Raw genomic sequence first — 23,438 nt, 5'->3', positions numbered from 1 at the left:
CATCTCCTTGTCTATATGTCCTCCTGCCCAGATCTCCACCTCCACCGCCTAAAACTCTATGTGCTGTGTGCTGGGACCGTCCTCTCCTGAGAAAGACAAGCTCCAAGGACCAATAATTATCTCCCTGCATTCAATAAGATGAACAGAAACAACCACTGTGGCTGCCTCAATCAGGACCTGACTGGAGAGAAATCTGTAGTGAGACTGAAATGGGGAGCTAAGGTCAGCTACCATCTGGGAAAGGAGCCAGAAGGAAAGGCAGACAACCCGAAGCCCAGTCTCTGCTCCTTCTTGGAGGCGGAGGGGCACAGCTGGTTGGCCCCTCTTGGGACCCACCTGCACAGCTGCTCCCACGGGGTATTGGCAGAGGCTCCGGTACCAGCAGAAGGCTTCCAGTATGTAGGGTGGAATGACAGGCAAACTTGCAAAGGCCCCAGAACCGCAGGTCAGGCTCCTCCTGGGTCCTCAGTTTCCTCCTCTGCAAAGGTCACCTGGACTGATGGAGCCGAGACAAGCAGCTCCTTTTCTCAGACCTGGAAATGCTAACATCGCCCATAAGCACATGCCATTTCCTGCCCTCCATCCCTTGCACACATTCTCTCTAACAAATGCCAGTTCTGGAAGATGCTGTCTCCTCCTCCTCCCCTTGAAGTTGCCAGCGCCCTATGGCCTCCACGCCTGCATCTGATTAACCCCAATGCATGGACCCTCTCAGGTGTTTTGTCTTTCTCCTACTTCTCCGATTTTCAGGCTTCTTATCTCCTTGCTCTTCCCTCTTTCTCTTTCTATGATGGGAGTTTCAAGGACATCCTGTAGATTAGCAGTCCTGAACCTTTTTGGCATCAGGGACAGGTTTTGTGGAAGAAGAATTTTTCACAGACAGGTCAGAGGGGTAGGGGTCATCAGGCATTAGATTCTCATAAGGAATGGGCAACCTAGATCCCTCGCATACACAGTTCACAATAGGGTCCACGCTCCATATGAGAATCTAATGCCAGTGCTAATCTTACAAGAGGCAGAACTCCCTCACCGGCCGCTTACCTCCTGTTCTGTGGCCCAGTTCCTAACAGGCCATGACTGGTGCTGGTCCGTGGCCCAGGGACTGGGGATCCCTGTCATTGATGGAACCCCTCAGTACTGTAAAGCCATGTGTGTCATCACACGGACACCAGCACGGACGCCTTCAGTTCACTGCTCACCCTGTTCGGCCTCAAGGTGCATACCACCTTTCCTTTCAATCAGGTGCTGACTGACCCTAACACTCAATCAAATCGACTAGTCAATCAAAAGGTATTTTTTGAGAATCTCTGACATCCTCCTTCCTAGCTGATGAACCACGGATCAGCTTTTCTGTCTCCGCTCTTTCTGTGATGTAGCTTACAAGTCAGACAGCCAACATTAACCCACCCTGGATGGCTGGGAAACGATATCTAGTTTTATTTCCATCACACTGCACGGCATGCAACACATCATTATTGAAGAAAGCATCGTCTGTCGAATGGATGGATTAAAAAATGACTCAGTGATGTTGAGGAAGAGAGCTCTTTAAGTGAGCTAACTGGTATCATAGGGTTGGCAGCAGGGCTGAGCTAAGGGCTGTTCTTGACCAAAGGTCCCATGTCTGCCCTGCACCCACCAGCCTCAGTGTGTGCCCATCCATCACTTGCAGCCTCCTCTGCTGATCCAGTGCCGCCATGTGCTTACTTCTGTCACTCCCTAATTGCTCCAGATAAAGTTTCTCTTCATGTCTAGATTGTATGAGAAAATGAAAAACAGGAGAGCACTTAGCAAAAACCACCTTGTTTCATATTGGGAGGTGCTGACCAGAGACTCTATAAGAGTGTTTCAAGAGCAAAGTTGAGGTCCTTACCCAGTGAAGTTGCCACGGTTCTTTGCATCTACATTAATGGGAACCTATCAAATATTTTAGGAAATTATAATACACACACACACACACACACACACACACACACACACACATCGACACATATTTTAAGTCTTCTAGGAAAATTCAATGCTACTTTTGACCTTTCTGTCCCTCTCTCTCCTTCCCTCTCTCCTTTCCTCCCTGCTTCCTCCCTTCCTCCCTCCCTCCCTCCTTCCTTCCCTCTCTTATTTTTGTTTTCTTTTCTATTCCTTTCTAGGAAGATGTTTGGGTCCCCCAGTGCTCTGGGTCATAAGCCTAGCATAACAGTGAGAAGAGGAAGAAAAGGGTATGTTTAAGAACAACTCTATGGAGTCTGTATGTGTTCGTCAATTTAGGGAATTTATCAGTTCACTCTCTGGCCCCTCCTCCCATTGACATAAAGGAGAAAAATGTACCCTTTTGTGGCGAAAGACCCCGAGTAGAGACGGGGTCTCCTGCTGCGAGGGCAGACCCCACAGGGCAGAAGGCCAGCAGAGCCCTCCACCCTCAGAGTCCCAGGATATCCTGAGAGAACGTGGCCATGCCTCTCCTAAATCTGCTGAGACCAGTTTCACTAATTTTGTGGACAATGATAGAAAAAGAAGACACAATTAAGAGCTTCAGGAGTAGATCATAGAAAGTTGTTGCAAGCTTACTCCAGATTGTCTCTGGTTTCCCTGGCATCTAGCTGCTGTTTTCTCATCTTCCAGAAGGGGAACTGGAGGCATTGAGAAGACACTTGGCTGTAGGTTTTCCAGAAGGCAGCATCAAAGGTGAGAGTGTCTGGCTTCCTTTTCAGGTCCAGTCACCTGAGCACTGTGCAAGGAGTCACAGAACCTGTTGGGAGGTAGGTGAGGGGGCAGGTGCTGGGATTACACCTCCTGGCTGCCTATGAGACCCAAGGTGAGTTTCTTGGTGGTCTCTGTGCCTCATCTGACTCATTTGTAAAATGGGGTAATGGCATCCACATTGTGGTATAGGGAAGACTTTGTACACAGTATGTGTTGGGTGTTCGGTAAAGTTTTCAGCTCCTCTAAGTACCAAAACAGCAGCCACTGTTCTGTCCAGGAAAGGAACCAACTGGCCTTCTCTATGATTCAGGTTTTCACCACTGCTGTGACCTGCAAGTGCGTTCCAGCTGGGACATGGCTATGGCTATGGGAAAGGCTGTGAATATCTGGGAGAGGCCTGCAGTGTTGAGGGTCACCCACTGCTAGGGACCAGCGGCAGAAACAGTCAGGTGAGCTGCACAGGACCCAAAAAGAAAGAATCTTCTATGCTTTTGACTCACTATTCATATTCCTCAGAAAGATAAAGAAAACATAAGAGGCCAGATACCAAAGATTCTTCAAGAAAACCCCCAAGGATGGCAAGGTCTGCCTTTCAGGAACCAGGGGGATCTTGTTGTGACTTATGGGGCAGGTTGGAAAAAGAAAGACTTTTGTTGGTTGTGATTTTAATATTTTTGCCTGTTTTACTGTGTTTCTCCCCCTGCCAAGGGATTAACGTGGAGGTTCTTAAACAAGGGTGTCCCCCGTTTACAGCTGACAGCAGCAGCTGCAACCTCTGACTCTCCTGCAGAATGGCAGGGAATCGAATCAAAAAGAAAAGCAAGAGGACAACCTTTCCTCCGGGAGCATGAAACACAATACCAGCCTCTCGCCAAACCCAGCAGACACTGGCCCTGATTGGAGGTTGCCTCAGAACAAAGGGAAATTGGTATTTAAAAAAAAATCTGAAAGCCAACTCAGCAGATGGTTTTTTCCGGGGCTCCAGGAGTATAGTCGGGGGAGGTGGGGGGAGGAGAAGGATGCTGGGATCACACAACTGCCACCAGGATACAGATGACTGAGAAGTGACAAAGATGGGTGAAGAGGGCTGACCTCTCACCCTGGAATTCCACAAAGGGCAATCACACCATGTGGCGGGTATCTGGACGCAGACACAGACCCCTTCCGACCTGCAGCTGTCGTCCGTCATAGCCACGGCCGGGGGCTTTATTAAAAGGAAAGGAGGAGAGAGGCCAGGGCATGAAGGGACACTGAAAGAAATGGTGGGAAAGTTTAATTAGAAACTAGAGTGTGTTAGACATCTACTCAAAGGAGAGCCCCTTTTAATGCCATGGCCCCATCTCATTTCAGAATCACTTCCCAGTCACTTGCGCAGACTATCTTCAGAAGAGTGACATCATTCATCTCTTGTGAGAGAGGAGCAAACACAGGTTGATTGGTTAAAGACAGAATGGGACCTTGAACCCAGATCCCTTGGCTTGGGGTAGCCATGGCCCCTTCAGGTCCCAGGTTAGGCAGTGTTGGAGGAATCTTGTTGTAGAGGGGGCCAGAGCTGAATCCCATACTTTCAGTCCAAACCAGTACGCAGCCGAATGCCCTGTAAATAACTTCTAGATTAAGTCACAGGGAGCCTATTATCCCACAGTCCTGTGCTGCCAGCCCATCCCTCTGTGGCACGCCTCACTGCCACTGTGACCTGCGAGTGCTTTCCAGCTGGAGCATGGCTATGGGCAGTCAGGAAATGGCTGTGAAACTCTAGGAGGGACTAGCAGTGTTGAGGGTCATCCACAGCCAAGCCCTGCAGCAGAAACATTCAGGTAAACTGCACAGGACCCAACAATTCTCCCCTGTAGGATGCCCCAAACCTCGAACTTGCCTAGGCTGGTCTCAAACTCCTGAGCTCAAACAGAGGCTTTCACAAACGGCTTCCTACTATGTTGGAAATTGGGGGACTGGAGGGTCTGAGCTCTATACACTTTTCCCCACCCCCCCAACCCTCCCCCACCCCTCACCAACCTCAGGCAAGCCATTTAAAAATGAGTGCAATCTCAGGCAAGCCATTAAGAAACTCTCAGAACCCAGTTTATAAAACAAGGAGGAATAACAGTTACTTTACAGGAACTCTCTGAAGAACAAACCAGAAAGAGGCAACAGTTGGGTGGCTGTGCACCCACTTTGCAAAGAAAGGGACTGGGCAGATGTGATTCTCCACAACCGGCACTATCAGAAACATGCATTCCGACAGTTCATTCCATCATCCTGGGTGCTTCCTTAAGTGTCCTGAGACGGGTTCTTTGCGAGAACTCCCTGCATCCCGCATAACTCTGTAGGTGCTTGTGGAATGGAGATGCCCAGTTCTGCTACAGCATGTCTGGATAGGAGTGCAAAAAAGCAAGGATTTCAGATGTTTCTAAGGAGTCAATGCAAGAAACTCAGGACTGATGAGGCAGAAGCTGTTTTGTCTCTTTGTTTTGAGTGAGGGTCTCACTCTGTCACCCAGGCAGGAGTGATCACAGCTCAGTGCAGCTTCAACCTCTTGGACTCAAGGCAATCCTTCCACCTCAGCCTCCCTAATAGCTGGAACTACACACATGCACCACCACACCTGGCTAATTTTTTTTCCATAGAGATGAGGTTTTGCTATGTTACCCAGGCTGGTTCCAAACTCCTGGGTTCAAGCGATCCTCCTGCCTTGGCCTCGCAAAATGCTGGGATTCCAGGTGTGAGCCACTGCACCCAGCCAGAAGAAAAAGCTGTTTTAATAGAGAAGGGTGCTTTGCATAGAGCCAACAGGAACGCAGAGCACGGACAAGACCTTGTTTCACATCCAGGCTAGAGAGATCAAATAAATAAGTGTTATATTAAAAGACATAACTCTTGTTCTCAGAGAGCTTACACCATAACTGAGAAGAAAATACTTTACCTGTGACAAGGCACATTGAACAGCCTTTTTATTTAGATAAAGAAGGTCGTTATGCAAATGAGATGGCAGGTAGCCTACAGTGCTGTCTTCCTAGAGAAGACAGAGAAAAGGAATTCTGGCTGAGATGGGTCTACATCTCAAGGGTATCTTGTTTCTATGCCTTCTGTGTAGTCCCTAGACCCAAACCAGAGCAGCTGACAAACATTTGATTCACACCTCTACCTGGAACTGTGCACAAAGGGATGATAATTAGAATAACACATGCACATGAATTTTTGGAATGTAGGATGTGATAGCTTGGACCAGTAAAGGTAACATAAGACAATATTAGTTTGGAGGGTTTCCTTGATCTTGAGTTCAGTGTATGTCAACAATGACAAAGTTGCTAGAAAACTGGTACAGCCTGGGGTCATGTTAATAGAGGTACTATGTCTACAGCAGAGGAGATTACAATCCCCTGGCACCCAGCAGGGCCAGGTATTGTACTTTGCTCTGTGAGCTCTGTCCACCTATACCTTTCAGAAGGGACACTGACAAACAAGTATTCCTAGCACAGGAACCAGAGTAACCATGGGATCCAAGGAACACCTTCAGGAACTAGAAATATTTAGGCCTTAAAAGAGTGGAGAAAGAGCTTTCTTGAACAAGGGCTGCCTCAGAGAAGACAAGTCCCCTCCCTGAGGACCTTTGAGTGCTAGTGAAATAACTATGCTACACGGGTTCTGGAAGGTGAGTTGTGTCCATTTAAGAGGGATGCTGAGCCAGAAATGTTCAGAGGCTCTTCTGCCTCGCGATGACATCCATGATTTTGGACAGGTGACCCAACTGTGGACCCATTCCTTCCTCTCCCCCAAGAGCCTCTGCTTCTGGCCTTCTCCTGCATAGAGCCTGATTTTCACCTGTAATCCTCAATGGATTCCACCCCTCATTTTAGGACACTTTCTGGGTACTCTAATCTTGGCTTCCTTCATAACCCAACAGGACTCAGAGCCCACCATGAGACATTGGTCTGCGATGTATTTAAATGGTAGTAACAAAGCAGAAAGACCAGGACAGTCCCAGAACCAGAAGGTACAAGAAAGAGCCACACACCCAAGCAACTCAGTTTCAACCCTCAGAAAGGTCAAAGATGGAGAAATCCCGGAGTATCCCACAGTATGCTACAATAAGATCCCTTGGGCCACACCCACAATCTCCTAGGAGAAGCTGCCGCTTTTGGTTGGTTCTCTGGGGGCACAGTCTGTTGTGCAAAGTGCTGCAACTTCTGAGTCAAACAAATGAGCCAACTGGCCTGGCATAAAAGGTTTCCCTGGCTCCCGGGCAAATATATATTTGCAAATGATGACTTCTTATTGGCCAGGCATGCTGGGTGGCCCACCTTCAGGGACAGAGCTGTTCTCTATCTCCCTTGGAGAATGTTCTACCCACCGCATCTTCTATGACCCACTGTGAAATTAGTTAGAAACTTGTGGGAGGTGAAGAAGACCATCTGGGGAAAATAAAACACACACACATACACACACACACACACACACACACACACAGACACACACACACACACACACACACAATAAACAAGGTCTAGAAAACACACTGAAGCAACCTGCACTTGATACTAATGATGATTATCAAATGGCCTCCCAGGTCAGGTACCAACATGGGACATCTGGGACTCTTCAGAGTAAATAAAGGCCTCCATTGTTTCCCTTGGTGAGGTCACAAGCTGGTGAGGAGGTGAGGGAAGTTGGCCCCAGGAGGTAGGGGCAGGCAGGGAGAAAAAACAACAACCTGGGACTTCAGAGAGAAATGTACACTCAGGACACACAGGCAGGCCCTTGCCTTCCTTGGGTGAGACCAATCAGAGCACTAAGGAAGGCAGAAAGTACTTGAGAAGTTCTGTCATCCAAACCTCCCCCAGGGCAGGACTCTGGCTGTCCGTGTCCAACACACTCAGACTGTGGCATCTGCTTGTACTCCTTCCGCACTAGGCGGGGTGAGGGGCTCACTGTTTCACCAGCCAACACATAATTCAAACTCCTGTGTGCAGTAAGCATGACACAGTGTACTGAGAGTGTGTGTGAGCGTTTGCAAGCTGAGTCTGCCTGTCCTCCTCCTGGGGACCTGGCTCTACTGAATTTCTGCCCTGCCCTCTGGCAGCTCCCTCCCCTGGCTGCTGAGTCCTCCCCACAGGGACAAGTGCCCAAGCCTTAAGGCCAGCCTTCCAAACCAAGTCACCCTGGGGACCATACAAGGTGAAACCCTTTCCTCAAAGCAGTTTGGCCTTGTGCAAATTACAACACGGATTTTTAGTTTACTGTGGATAAAAAGGAAAAGCTCCTCAAATGCAGGCCTTCAGTACCTCATGCTGTTTGTTTTCCACATTTGATGCTTTCAGGAGCCTGAACCAAGGCCTCCAGCCCTGACTCTGAGACTCCCCAGCCACATCCCTGTGGTCTCCACCAGGGATCCCCTTACCCAGTCCCAGTGACTTCCTGTCCAAAGCCCCCGGTGTCTAATAAACAAGCAAAGCGGGTGGAGGATGTCCTGCTTTGAGGTACTTTGAAGGTGGGATGTTTTTAACTTAAAGTCACAGAAATCGGAACAGTCAACGGATGGGGTAGGAAAAGGCAAAAAGGGATTGTTTCTTTTGCCTTTTACTAAAAATAAAAAAAAGAAAATATATCTAAGGGTTAAATAGAAATGTAGCCATGAAGGAACTTTTTGAGGATGTAAAATTGCAGTGACAATGGGGATGGGGACCAATGTTGCAAATGCTCGAATTCCACCAGCCACCCGCCGAACCCCACTCGGTGGTTCCTTTGACATCGCTTTAAAACTTTTATTTTAAGTCATGCTCTGCGCTCACCAGGCATCCTGGTTTGGCAGATAAATGACCACAGAGATAAAAGACCTTTGAACCATCTCTAAATATATCCCTAGTGCAATCCCCACCACCACCAAAAAGAAACAAACAAAAAAAGCATTCGGGACATGCTCGACTAGTAGGCATTTGTATAAGCATCAGACACTGGTGCTGCCCCCAGTTAATGTAATTCAACATGCCCAGGCCTCACTGGCACCCAGTGCCACTGCAGATCACTGTGTGACTGCACTGTGCCTGAACTGAGGATGTCCCTGTGGTTGGTCAGAGAGAGGGGTCAAACAGGAACAAGAGCCAGGCATACATGCTGTCCTGAGAGCTACATGCTGTCCTGAGTGGGCGATGGGTACTTTCATCCTCATGGTGACATCAATGGGGAGATGTTGATGTTGTCCCTGATTTTCAGACTGTCTGGAAACATTTCAAGATACTAAGTGACTCGCCTAAGGTTATGGAGAGTAGGCAGACAGTGCAGTCAAGGTTCCAGGGTGGGCTGTCTTTGGTAGAAAGAGCCTATTCCCGGAATCAGGTGATCTGAGTCCTACTCGGCTCTCAGACTGGGGACACTTGCCAACAGATCCTGTGCGCCTCACCCAGAATTCCACTTAGAGAGCATATTGCTTGCGCTTCAGAGAATGGATGACTCTGTCTGAAAAGAGCACGGTTTTCTGCTGGTTACTCTACCAAGGCCATCTTCAATGGCACAGAGTTCACCAAAGAACGTTCCTTAGGGAAGTCCAAAGAGAAGCCAACTGCCAACAGAACACCAAATCCAAAAGGAAACAGGCCAGCTTGACATTTTAAACCCCCAGAGAATTCCAAGCACAGAAAGAGAAAAAAAGAAAAAAAATACAAAGCAAAGTGGGGATTGGGGGGAGAACCAAATATTTCCAGAATATTCTCACGGAATGCAAGTTTGGTCAATCTCACCAATTTTTAAGCTCAACTCCTGACCTTTGCCCCCAGGATTTTAGGCCTTTTGACATTCGGCGCAAAAAGGGAATAATCTGATAATGGAATAGCGGGTCCAAAAAGAGGTCAAGAATCTATGTTCACGTAGCTAGTGTTGTTAAAGAGAAAGACTTGTCCCTTCAAATGCACAGAATTGCTCTTAACATTTCTAGATTCTAAAACAGAAGTAAGGCTTCAAAGCTCAAAAGCTGACTGTTCCTGCTCCTCCTCCTCCTCGTTCTCCTCCTCCTCCTCCTCTTCTTCTTCATGTGCAGAAACAGAGAAGCAGGGAGGTAAGCAGAGTTGTTGCCAGGACTCCCATCTCCAAGTCCAAGGTTCTTTTCCTCACACCTCCAGGTGTGGTGTCTGGTGCTCCCTGATGCCCTGTGGGAAAGAAAGGTCTTTCCCTACCAACCTTACTGTTTCAGCTACAACATAATCAGAAAAAAAATAAACTGATCATGAAACAAAATTTCCAGGCTCTCTGATGAATAGGTAGGAATGTTGTTTGTAATGTTTTGTTTAATCTCAGGAGATAAAACAAGAAGGAAAATGCAATCTCTCATGAAGAAATGCTGGTGAGACCTGCTCTCCAAGTCAGGATGTGGAGCAAGAAGCTTATTCTCTCAGAACACCACAGTTCAACCCCAGAAGAAGGCAGACCAAGCCTTCTGTCCGGCAATGCACTTGGGAGTGGCAAAGGACGGACACTTGAGCCCTAAGGAGAGTGATAGGTTCTCAGGGCCACCCACCAGGGCAGAGGAGGAGAGAACTAGAGGCCAGCGGCCAGAGGTCAGACAACTTGAGTCCTTGGCAAAGCAAGCCATCCCTCCCCCCTGCCCAACACTCCTTCCACACTTCCTGGTATACCAGATAGCTACAACCACAAAGGGTCCAAGAGAGAAATGTGTCTCTCAGTGGCCCCCAACAGAAATAGAGAAAGCTAGGGCCGTCCCTCCTCACTGACAACTGTGATACTCAAAGGCACTCCCATCCTATTTCCTATTTTAGGCTTCTTTGTATGCCATCACTTGCATCAAGTTCCTCAGGACCCCATTACTCCCTCTCCCCAATTCAAAGCATGCTGAACACTCTTGCTATGTACAGAATTAAATCCAAACCTACGTCTCTATTTGATATTCATTACTCTCTGACATCTGATGCCAACCTCCTTTTCCATCAACAGTACCCACAAAACCTTTTTTCCTATCTATACTTTGTATGCCAGCCCAGAGAAGGTGCTATTTGAGGAGGGAGAAAGTAAATGCATGACTTATTAGGCTTCTCAAGAATGGACTGTGAGTTCTCAGAACAGAATACAGAGTCTCTCTGCACACGTATGGTGATGGTCTGGGTGGGGTTGCTGAGAATGAACCCTAAACATGTTTTTAGGACCATGGCAGGCACCTGATGGATGTAAAATGGAAGTACTTGCCATAGAAATAAGAGTTCCAGATACACTTGGGGAAAAGGAAAAATTAAGTTCAAAGAAATGAAAGTGAATTGTATTTTTGTCAAAAGCAAATAAAATTAATAAGTACAATATAATTTTTTATTTAAAAATAGAACTTTTACTCATGAATTTTGAAGGTTCCCTTAAAGCCCTGGATCACTTGAACTTAAGGAAAATGTGTCAGATGAGAATCCTATCACCCTAGCTACAGTGGGAAAGTGTGGATGAAACTCTCCAGTGACCCTTACCTTCCAACAATTTTCTACTTCTAGAGTTTAGTAACTTAGGGACTGGAATATAGCATTAGCTTGGAGCCTAATAGAAATGGCTAAAAGGAAAATCTTATCCCTTCCAGCTCCTGCTCACCTGAAGCCATCCAGGTCTCAATTTCCTATAAATACATGAAATCTTCCTGGCAGGACTGTTATAAGAACTAACAGAGAAGGTGAGCACATGTAAAACAGCTAGCAGAGGGTCTTCCCTGTAGCTCAATAAATCACAACTATTATGATGAAATGTGATCTGCAAATTTCCCATTTATTTCTAAAATCTTCCACTGAGTTACAGAATGTGGAAATCATCATCTCTCTTTGGTAGATGAGGAAACTGCTGCTTCATTATCTAAATTCACAAAACCACTTGGTGTCAGACTACCACCCTGCATCTTCTACTCTAAGTCACTGCATGGAGTACACCTAGAATTCCCACGTTCTTCTGGTGCTGTTAAACCTAGACACCTGTCTCAAACTCTTAAGGTCTTCAGAAAAGAAGAGTGCTGCTCGGCTATGCCCAGCAGGGACCTTCTTCAAAACTGTCACCGCTGGAACCTTTTATGTTCATGTTTTGTAACTGAACTTATTTCTAGAGACTCAACTTCATGTTCCTTGAGTGACCCAGAGGAAGTGTCAGTTATGTCACTTGGCTGAGTAAGTTTAAGATGCAATGGTGTTAGTCCTGTGCAGGGTTTGTCTGCAAAGCTCGACCTGTCCGAAGTTGAGTTCTGAGGCCCCGAAATAGGTTCTGTGCTCTCTCCCCAGCCTCCATGTCTTACCAAATGCTGTTCTCACATCGCATGTGAATCCACTCCTCATAAACCCTTCCCCAAACAACATCTCAGTCCTCAGCCTGGTTTCATATGGAAAGGAGGAAACTCTATCCTGGTTAGAAGTCCATGCATCCTTGAGCCAGGAAGATGGTATTTTCTTGGCTCCCTCCTCACATTCTAGCACTTAGGTGGCCATGTTCCCTGAACATCGATAATGCCTGTCCAGTTTGGAGAGTTAGTCCTAGGCTTGAAATTTGGAGTAAAGCCCTTGAGGATGCTAGGCATATACTCCTTCATCCCAAAGCAGGAGACCATATATATCTAGAGTTAATCTCGCAGAGAAAAGCCTACAATATGTAAGCCATGCTACCATTGTCATATGGAGCTTTCTTTTTACAAAAACCAATAGAAAAAATATCATTGGGATCCAATAAACTGCTTCTGCCTGAGGCTGTCAAACAATGACTTGAATAAAATTAATTCATTCACTTAAAAAAACAACAACAAAGCAAATAAAGCAACCTAATTTCCCCCAGCCTCAAAACTTGGAGGCTCAATTATTAAAAACAAACTAAGATAAAACAAAACCCTGAACTCTGTGCCCTTCCCCTAAGTCAAGGGCCAATGTAAGTTTTATGTAAGGGGTACACAGTAGTTTAAGTTTTGAGGACCATAGCATCTTCATCACAACAACTCTACTCTGCCACTGCAATACAAAAGCAGTCATAGACAAAATGTAAACAAATGGACTTGGCTCTGTTCCCATAAAATTTTATTTAAGGACACTGAAATTTGAATTGCATGTTACAAAATATTCTTCTTCTTTTGACTTTCATCCAACCTTTTGAAAATGTAAAAACCATTCTTTGTGGGCAGTACAAAAGCAGCCAGGGAGATGGATTTGGCCATGGGTTACAGTTTGCCAAACCCTGCTTAAAGCCAGCACACACCAGACTCTCAAGTAGAGATCTCCACCTGTTCGATGACTAGCTCAACATGACTCCTTTCTGAGCTCCTAGGGTAGCATCTGGTTCTGGAGACCATCCCCTGGTGTACTTCTTTAAAGAGTGGTGCATCGCATAAAAAATAGTCAGAAGACCTGATTTCAGGGTCTTGACTCGGATCTGTTACTTACAAATCACCCTCCGTCTTTCCTTCTCTTAAATGACTGATCACATACAAGAGAGGACAACAAAAGAACCCAGAATTATCTTTTAGAGTGTGGACTCCCTTATAGTATACTCAGAATTTGTTCCTCCAGATCAAACAGTCAACCAAAGTTTTTATCTGGAAATTTTGAGAAGGTTCTATCACGATTTGTGGAAGAGATGTCCCAAGTTGTGGCATACAGGTGACTGGTTCTTCTACTGTGCAAAACACCTGCCCACACTGTGCTAAGTGTTTAGCAGTTTTTTACAAAAAATGGCATGACCCCTGTGCCCCACCTTCCCTCTTTACCTGATCTCACCCTGAGCAATTTTATTTTTTGTTTTCCCAGATGAAAAAGTCCTCAAAGGGAAACGTTTTGCTGATGTGAGAGGAGAAACAAAAAATGGCAGAAGCACTAAGAGGCATCAAAATTGCCGAGTTCAAAAACTATTTTGAGCAACTGAAGTAGCACCTCGACAGGTGTATGGAATCAAACGACGAGAAATTTGAAGGTAACTGAAGTTTAAGCATATAAGAATAAATACACATCTTTTTATAAATAAATTCTGGCTTCTTGGGATCCCTTCTCATATTCTCATTCACACAGATAAGTCATTTCCGCAAGATTATCCCTCTGAACTTTTCCATACAAATGGTAGGCAAGGTCTCCACTTTTCAATCTCAACTCCAACTTTTTCTTACTCCCTGGCTGAAAAGCAACAGGAATTTGAAGGGGAATAAAGTTAACATTCTCATTCCATAGAGATCAGAGGATGTTCTTGTCATCTATCAAGTAGCCAAGACTCAGTGATCATACATGTATTCATTCGTTTCTGGAAAATAACAGTGCTAGCAAAAATAAAGAATAGGGAAGTACAACATGAAGCAAAATCCTAAAAATTAAAAAGTTCTGGAGTGTATTCCTACTGTGGTGCATCCTAAAAGAGCACTGTGCATTGAATGTCAACCCCTCTCCTTCCTCTCTACCTCCCTCGATTGCTGAGGTACAAAATTTCATACTTTGCAAATCACATATCCAAATATGTACCTTCATCTCTATCGTATAAAGTCCACAAAGAGCATCCAACTTTTTGGGTGAAAATGACCAGCCTGAGTTTTTCAGACATGAGAACTGAGGTTCACTGCACATTTCAGCTCTGAAATCATACCCATGGTACAAATTCCAAAGCATTATTCTGGGACATTCCATTGGGCAGGAGGCTATATTTGAGCAATCTGTGGCTTTAGGAAAAGTGGTACCTAACCAAGACAGCACATTTTCTTCTTAGGGCAGTGAATTTGGGTTTGCTCACCCAAAACTGTGGGCTGCTGCTTAAATCCTGGCAGTGATGGGATGGAAGGTAAACAGTAACAACAGTTTTCACAACAGCCCACCCACACAAAAATACAACAGCACACAACAGGAAATCTCAACAGCCAGAAACAAAGATAGCCATTTTTTCAAATCCGAAGAGTCTCAACTCTAAAGCAAATCCTCCCTTTCTAAGAAGAGCCTGATTTGAACGGCTGCATTTCCTTGCAAGAATCTAAAAAGTTTCAGCATGTGTTGCGATAACTTTGGTTTTATGACATAGAACCCAGAAATCACAGCACATTGTAGTGGGGAGAGGGGAAAATAAGCCCATTTCTAAAAGTTCCTTCATATGCCAAAATGTTGAAGTAAGGTGGCCAACTATCCCAATTTGCTAGGTTCTGAGGAGGTTCCCGGGTGCAGGATTTTCAGTTTTAAAACCAGTTTAGGGCAAATCATGAGGAGTCCGTCACCCTAGAAATTCTCTGGTAGCCCATCCTTTGAATTAAATGCAACAAATCAGCCAAAATACCTGCTATGTGGAAAGACACAAGCCCTATACTAAAGAGATAATATGTTTCCAGGTGATTGTATTAAAAATAACTACCCCAAAGCTCAGAAAAACCACTGGTAACAGAAACGCTCTGGATTATCTCTGGGCTATAAAGGAGAGAGGTAGGTTCATTCATATGTGCCACTTTTAGCTAATCCACCATGGCTAGAGTCCAAACAAATGATCAAATGTCAGGGAGAAAGAGACACAAAGACTTTGATTAACACTTACAACCTAGAACCCTAGAACTCTGTCAACAAAAAGGCTTCTTCAGAGCTGTCCCCAAGCCCGAAAGAATCTTGAACCTGCTATACTAAGGCAGTCCTCTGCTATCATAGCTGAGTGTCACATGCTCCCCAGAAATGGAGGTCATAGTAACTCTGTATGATACAAAATAAATTCAACAAAACCTGGTCCCATTCATTCCCAACCAACGGATATCACCAACCACCTCTCTGCCAGCCTTACATATCCATGTTTGACTTATAGGAGGAAAAAGACAACCACCCAAGTTCATTCAATGTCCAATCTTAAAAGTTCATGATGTGTTGGACAAAGATTCAGGCCAGTTGCCTGTATTTTTTTTCCTCCAGTTCCGGGTTTAGTGCTCATCAACAGTTTTCAGAATGACGATCTCGCAGCCCTGTGAGAGCCTTCCCCAGTGACTACAAAGCCTGGGCTTCTTTAGTTAGGTGAGTAATTCATCTTAGAAAGATTTACAGTAGTAATGGTTGAAACCAAAAAGAGGTTTTAACAGCTTTTGACTGTTCTGATTGACTATAAATTTTCAACATCTCACTCCTGACTATGAAACAGATGCAAATATTAAAGGGAAAAAAGTCAAAATTGTGTTATGGGTTAGCGGATCCAGCCAGTTTGCTGCTATACAATAAATAGGAATTCTCCAAAATTGCAATTCTAGTAGTTATTTTTTGTCAGGTGAGTAGAAGATATGATAATAAAGTTAACATCATACCAAGATTATATCAGAGGCATTTTTGCTGGAGGTTTTAAATATTCCATCAAGAAGATTGATAATTCAGAAATAAATAAATGCAGCTCTCCTTGAACAGCATGGGTCTGAACTCAGGGAGTCCACTCTACCTCTACCACTCTGTAGACAACAAGACCAACCTCTCCTCTTGCTCCTCCTTCTCAGCCTTTACAAGGATCAAGACCTTTACAATGGTCTGCTTTCATTTAATGAATGTAAAAATATTTTCTCTGCCTTATGGTTTTCTGGAGGATATTTTCTTTTCTTTAGCTTACTTTACTGTGAGAGTACAGTACCTAGCACATAAAACATACAAAATAAGTGTTAATCAGCTTTGTATGTCATTGGTGAGGCTTGCAGTCAACAGTAGCCTACTAGTACTTAAGTTTGGGTGGGATTCAAAAGTTATACACAGGTTTAATTTCACAGATCTGCACCCCTAACGCTCGTGTTGTTCAAGGATCAGCTGTGATATGCAAACAGACCTTAAAAAGTTGAAGATAAAAATGGTAAAAATAGGTAAACAAACAAAAATACCCATAAGGCAGGGCGTCCTACCTTCTTTTTGGAGTGGCTTCTTTCTTCCTCCTTCGTTGCTTTGCTATTTTTCCCAGCGCGGGACACTTTCTGGTCCCCAGACTGCTTGATGGTGATCTTGATCTCAGGTGGGCATATGTAGTTCTCCAGATTCTTTGGGGGTTTCTTTGCCCGCTTAGTGGTCTGAATCTTCAGCTTCAGGCTTCCTTCTGTGAAGTTTGCCTCCTTGATAGAAAATTCCTGCTCCTCCAGACCGTCTCCTGCCACCCATTTCTCACTGTCAGCATTGGAGTTGGAATCCACATCCCGCCCTGAGCCCAGTTCATCCTCCTCCTCTGGCTCCATACGTTCTCCTCCCACCGGAATCCCCTTCCCAGGCCCTGGAGCAGAGAGCAAAGTTTCCCCTGCGCAGCCCGGAGCAGCCGGGGGCTTGGCAGAGGAGACCGGCAGGAATTCGGACTCGCCTCCTCTTTGCCGAGAGCTGCTTAAGATTTCCCTGGACTCCATGACAATCCTACGGTCTTTAGGAGTTCTCAGAAGGGGGAGGGGAGAAGTGGAAGGTGAGAAGAGAGGACACCCCAAATTCCAAGCACAAGTGGTCCAGCTGCTGGGGTCAGAGTCCCAGGGTTGGAGACACGATGAGGTGTTCAGAAGAGATCAGATCTGCAACTGAGAAGCAGACAGATGGTTAGCCATGACAGGAGGGAAAATGAACCCCAAAGCTACTCCATCTACATTCCGGAAGCCCCTTTCTTATCCATGGCATCAGAAAAAAATGGCGGAAAGACATCCAACCAAAATGTGCACATCTCCAAATTGGATTTTACTGGAACAGAGGAGGAAACTTTCATCAATTGTTATGAATGTTATAGGGCTGTGGGCCCAAGAATAAAGATAAGGGGTGAGTCTTCCAGCCCAACAACAAGCTAGAGGTTTCTCACAGCAAAGCCACAGCTGCCTGAGTCACCAGCAAAACCAACCATGACGAAAGGGAAGTCTGAAGTGTCGAGGCTCAGGTCTGTGGGAACTGCACTGGGCTGACGCTCTGCACCACTTCCCTCGCACATGTGTAGAGAGCAGTTTGCAAAGCTGAACATAACCCCCAGGCTGCCTGGACCAAGCTCTGCACCCCCTGAGAGGAAGAACATTCAGTTGACCTCTTAACCATTTTTCATGAGGCATCATTTCAAGCATACAATGACCTCTCTCTATTTCTTAAAATAAATACAAAGTTTGGGTGTGAGGCTTGAAGAAGGAAAACAAGACGAGTTCAGTGGGAAATCATAAATAACACTGTGATGAACGGAAAACAAACTCAATAAATATTTCCATCAACACAAAAGAAAGATATTTAATCATTATCAGTTACTGAGATTAAAAAATAACCTTTTTGGAAAGTTTTCATTCACTTTCTGGCTTCTGAAATGAAGTGATATTGCATCTACATAGCAGCAAAAGAGAAAGAGGGAAAGAAGGAGAGTTTTATAGGCCTGTGAAAGGGTCAGGAAACCCCCGAGATCTTTATCTCTGCCTTCCTCCAAGATGAGAAGAGAAAAATCAGTCAGGAGTGGGCAGGGCATGGTGGCTCACACCTATAATCCCAGCACTTGGGGAGGTGAAGGCAGAACTGCTTGAGCCCAGGAGTTTGAGAGGAGGCTGGGCAACATAGCAAGACCCTATCTCCACAAAAATTCCAAAAAATTAGCTGGGCATGGTGGCATGCACCTGTAGTCCCAGCTACTGGGGAGACTGAGGAAGAAGGATCAGTTGAGCTCAGGAGGTCAGGTTGCAGTGAGCCGTGATTGTGCCACTGCACTCCCTCCTGGGCAACAGAGTCAGAACCTGCTCCAAAAAGAAGAAAAAGAAGAAAGAAAAAGAAAAATCAGTCAGGCTCTCTCAGAACCATCTCAGGATGAGCTTAACCATCCTCACCCTTACTCACCATGTCCTCATATTCCCAGTTTCATAGTCAAAATTTTCAAAGCCCAAAGGAAGCCCAAATGCTCATTCTCAAGAAAAAAACCTAGAGTTCTGGGGCTGCACAAAACCTCAAAACACCACATCCTGCGATCCTGGACCGTAGACTAGATCACACTCAAGCTTTCTCCATCACTGAATACACTCCAAGTTTCCTAGCAGAATACATGACTGGACATCTTAGGTTTCTACCTCTGAGCCTATCATGTTAAAGAACTGGCCAGCAGCCGGGCTCGGTGGCTCAGCCTATAATCCCGCACTTTGGGAGGCTCAGGTGAGTGGATTGCCTGAGTCCGTGGGTTCGAGACCCACCTGGGCAACTTGGCAAGACCTCATCTCTACAATAAATCAAAAATCAGCTGGGTGTGGTAGCACGTGCCTGTAATTCCAGCTACTCAGAAGGCTGAGGCGGAAGGATCACCGGAGCCCAGCAGGTCGAGGTTGCAGTGACCGTGAGCAGCCACTGCACTCCAGTCTGGGCAACAGAGTAAGACTCCAACTCAAAAAAATAAAACCCAAAAAAAACCCCAAAAAGAACTGGCCAGCAAACGTGGCCCCCAGAAAATGCCCAATCATGCCTGCAAAGACACATTCAGAACAACCAAGAGTTGGAAGCCTCAAGAGCGGGTGTGTATCTTCTCCCCCAGGAATCAGCACATTTTCAGCTAACGCCTGTGATGAAAGCAGTCAGGAAGGCAGCCCTGGGCTTTCACATGAACCCTGCTCCCAGAGAAGTCCAGGAGCTTACTTGGCTACTGGAAACTGCTCAGCTCTGCAGAAAGACGCATTTCCAATTGCTTCCACTTCGGGGAAGATCCAGTGAGTACAGCTTTTCTAAGTAAGAAGAGGCTTCCCTAGTGACAGTGTAAGCGTCTTGGCTGAAGCTGTGGGGCACGTACTGAAAACCATTACCTACCAGTGACCCATGCCACAAACAGGACAAAATTGTCACTGTGCGAGAGGAGAGAGCAGTTGGACCAGAGGACACTTGATATTTCTTCTACTTATAAGATTCTTTGTCTCCTATAGACTAACCTGTCTACCTGGTGAAAAACATATATAATTTTTTTAAGTTATATTCAAGTCAACTTCATTGAGGCCTCTCTGACTAGAGTCAGGTACCACACCTGCTGCTGGAGACATCAACATGCCCTAGAACATTTCCCTGCTTGTAAAGCAACAAGAACCCAGTGGGTCTTTCTCAGTCTTTACTCCAGATCCATGCAAATTTCAAATTTCATGTTTTCTTATAGTTTCTCAGGGTTTATTCGCCTTGGCAGGAATTTCCAGTGTTATCTTTTAGTTCTCCAACACTCATCTACAAAGTATCCTTGACTCAGAGCAAAAGGTAGGGCATAATCTACATTAAAAGTTCCTAAATTAAATGAATATGGACCTTTAAACCAGAAGAGGAAAGATTATGTTGTAGATTTTGTGATGAGATTAAAGAATGAAAACTAAACTTTAGATGAATGGATGTAAAGTGAATGCATTATTAATATTAAGAAAATATCTCCAATTTAAAAAAGATTCGCTTCAAAGCTTCTTATATCTAACTCTCTCTCTCTCTCTCTCTCTCTCTCTCTCTATATATATATATATATATATATATACATACATACATATCTATAACTAATTAGATGTAGAAGAAAAAGTTCCAAAACTCAAAATTCAAGTAATAAGAGATCCAAAAAAAAATGAAAATTCAATTCAACAATCTTTTTTCAGCTCTCCAAGCCAAAATCCTAAGATACAGTGAAAATGCAATCTCCTTTCTCAAGAAAGTTATACTCTTGAAGAGAGATTTGAAAAATAGTCTCAAAACAAAACAGAATTTTCCATGTACTGCACTAAAGGATAGAAATAAAGGAAAAGAACAATGTTCTCCACTTGGGCAAAGTATGGATGGCTAAGAAACTTCACAGAAAGACTTCAGAAGAATATGGGATCAGGCTTTGATCTTGAGGGGTTTTCCTAGGTAAGATGGAAGGAAGACATGGCAGACAGAACACATGACATGAGTCCAGGACTGGTACTCAGGAAAGAGAAAGTTGATGCTTTGCAAGGTGCTATGGCACACAATGGGGACCGGTGAGAGGTACAGCTATAAATAAAATGTGGTTGCAGTCAGACATCCTTGAACATGACTCTAATGTTTGGATTTTATCTTACAGGTAATAGAAGCCATTTAAGGAGAGTCAGTAGGGAAGGGACACTATCAAAGCTATGCTTAGGAAGACAATTCTGGCATTCTGGCATGTGGTACAAGGGTTGGATTAGAGGTAGAGTGCCATAAGAAGGCTCAGTTGAAATCTGATTCTTCTTGCTTGAGGAATGAAACCAGGGCAATTTGATTAGGTCCCAATAAACATTATAGGTGAAACACCAGTGCAGTTTCAAAGAGTCCCAATCCATTCCCGACTTTCTTTTTTGGGGGATTAGAGTCTCACTCCATCACCCAGGCGTGGCACACTCATGGCTATCCCAGCGATGAACTGCTGGACTCCTGCAATCCTTCTGCCTCAGCCTTCCAAGTAGCTGGAACTACAGGCACGAGCTACCACACCCAGCTATTTTTTTTTAATTGTAGAGATGAGATCTCGCCAAGTTGCCCTGGCTGATTTTGAACCCATGGGCTCAGGCAATCCACTTGCCTCAGCCTCCCAAAGTGCTGGGATTACAGACTGAGCCACTGAGCCAGGCCCATTCCAAACTTTCCCCACTGGTCTCACCTTAAGAGTCCAAAGCTCATTAACCACCAACAGGCATTTCCTACTCAAGTCAAACTAGTCCACAGTGACATGACAAGCACAGAGTTCTTTCTGTATTGGTTCTTTCTTTCTTTTTATAGAATCTGCTCTTACATCCCCTTCCTCTGATCTGTGCAATGCCTGGCATATGATTGGTGCTCTCCAAATATTTGTTGCATGAAGGACCAAATGTACAAATGAACAAACAAGATCCCAAAAGCCCTCCCATAGCTTCACTTACGTCCATGTCTTCACCATTCCATGGCAACATTTTGTAAACCCTGGATGGACCATGGCACTCACTCCCTGGTCTGACAGACACCATGCCCAGCTGATTAGTTTTCCACTAAATTCCTATCTTACTTTGTCTTCTAGTAATCTTGAGTACGTCAATCTTATTTTTCTAACTTGACTACAATTCAGTATGGGGTTGAGATCAACTATGGTTGTATAATGCCTACATTCCCTTTGCATCCAGTGCAGGACTGGATCCTTGGAGGATTTCAAGAAGCTCTCTCTAAATGAAAATTGATTCACACCCCTCCCCAACCCCGCCCTCCCCAACAGCTATGCAGAGATTAAGGTTCAAACTACTCCAACTGCAGCTCCACCTTCTCAGGGGGTGCCTGCCAGATTTGCTACCTCTCCTGTGGATTTTAATCCAGTCCCTTGTGTCCACACATGCCCTTCACCTTAAGAGAAACAAAAATGTTAAAAAGTTCTCAAAAGCAAAGAGTAAAGAAACCTAACCTGTCTGTTTACTTCACCAGTACACAAAGCTGTTGTTCTCCCTGAGACTCCTCCCCAGCACATACCTGCCACCCAAACTCACAGTTCACTTTTTAGGTGAGTCTGGGAGTCAACTGCGAATCCTCTGGTGATGCAGGCCTGCCATATGTGCATGTGACATGCACACACTTACGCACTCACAGAGTTGAGGAAGCCAAGACAAGGTGAAAACGTTTTGCCTTGTCACATTCCAGCAGTCAGCGACTCCTCCTGAGGGGGCGGGCACACAATGGACACTCTGTACTTGGCTCAGGCCTCCAGCCCAGCAAAAGTTAACCCTTCCAGGGCTGCCTGCAGGACTTGGGGAGGAAAGGCAGTGGGGTACGGGATGGAGGAGGGAATATAAAACTTGCTTAGGAGAAAACTGCCTAACAGACCCAAAGGAAACAAAGCGGCAATGAAGTACTTGAAAAGAATACTGATCCTAGAGTCCTGGCTCTGCTGTTCACAGGGAGTGGGAAACTGGAGGAAACGCTCAGAATCCTCCATCCACACTGGTCTCTGCATTGAATGGACGGGGACCCCTGTCTTCCATACTTAACATTGTGTAACCTCACCTTGCACAGCCACAGACTTATGGGGACACTCCACAATGAGTACTTGGAATCTAGATAATTATTCCTCTGAGTGACCAGAAAAATCCTGCTTGGCTAGATATGTCTCATACCCAAATTAGTCCCAGAGAGTCTGTCCTCACTGCTTTCCCCTCTGAAAGATGGAAGAATTTTTCCCAGTGAAAAATATGTTATCCACCTGCTGCCTGTGGACCTTGTATTCAACCTAGAAGTTAGTGGAAATGTAAGTTCTCGAGCCCCATTCACTGAATCAAGGCTCCATGGGGGGTGGGGGGGTTTAGGGCCCAGCACTCTGATTTTTACCCAGACCTCTGAAAACCAAAAACTGGTGCCTTGGACTTTGCTCGATCTATGTGCTTACTCATATCCGTTACAGGCATTATCATTCTGTATGTAAAGTTATGTCTCCCTTATAGAGGTCCTGAGTCTCTTGAGAATAGACCAGTTGCATTTTAGTCACCCATGCAATCTTTACATCTAGGATGGTGCCCAACATAAAACACTCAAGAAACGCTATTTGGCTGAACTAGCAAGTGGGCAAAGCAACTCAAGCTGGGCATCCCAGCGTCCTTCCCTTCTGCCTTCTGCTTTGCTCCCAGTGCACCACACACACATAGGCTACCATCACCCCAACTTTCACTTTCCAAAGGGACAATATGGTAGAACTGACAGAGTCCTTAGCATCTCCCACGGGAGTCAAAAGAAGTTCATTGTTGGCCTAGTTCTGCAGCTTAGGAGCCCTCATAAGCCTCTGTCATGTTCCCCTTTTACCGTCTCATCAGCAAAAAGGGGAACATGATCTCTTCCTGACCTACCTCATTATATTGTGGTTTTTATTTCATTTTTGGATAG

At 45.2% G+C, this 23,438-nt stretch overlaps 1 protein-coding gene across 1 annotated transcript in view; it reads right to left on the bottom strand.

Moving 5' to 3' along the window:
- Positions 1-23,438, bottom strand: part of SETBP1 (SET binding protein 1) — a 397,959-nt gene that overhangs the window by 359,545 nt on the left and 14,976 nt on the right. The window contains exon 2 of the mRNA XM_008057390.1: positions 16,517-17,164. Coding sequence (XP_008055581.1) covers positions 16,517-17,002 — 486 coding nt within the window. The 5' untranslated portion in view covers positions 17,003-17,164. The remainder of the gene's footprint in view (positions 1-16,516; positions 17,165-23,438) is intronic.

The sequence above is a fragment of the Carlito syrichta genome, unplaced genomic scaffold, assembly GCF_000164805.1.
Source record: "Carlito syrichta isolate Samal-C Ts95f unplaced genomic scaffold, Tarsius_syrichta-2.0.1 Scaffold302990, whole genome shotgun sequence".
Classification (NCBI taxonomy): Eukaryota; Metazoa; Chordata; class Mammalia; order Primates; family Tarsiidae; genus Carlito; species Carlito syrichta.
The sequence above is the reverse complement of the archived record's forward strand: the minus strand, read 5'-3'. Positions and strand labels throughout refer to the sequence as shown.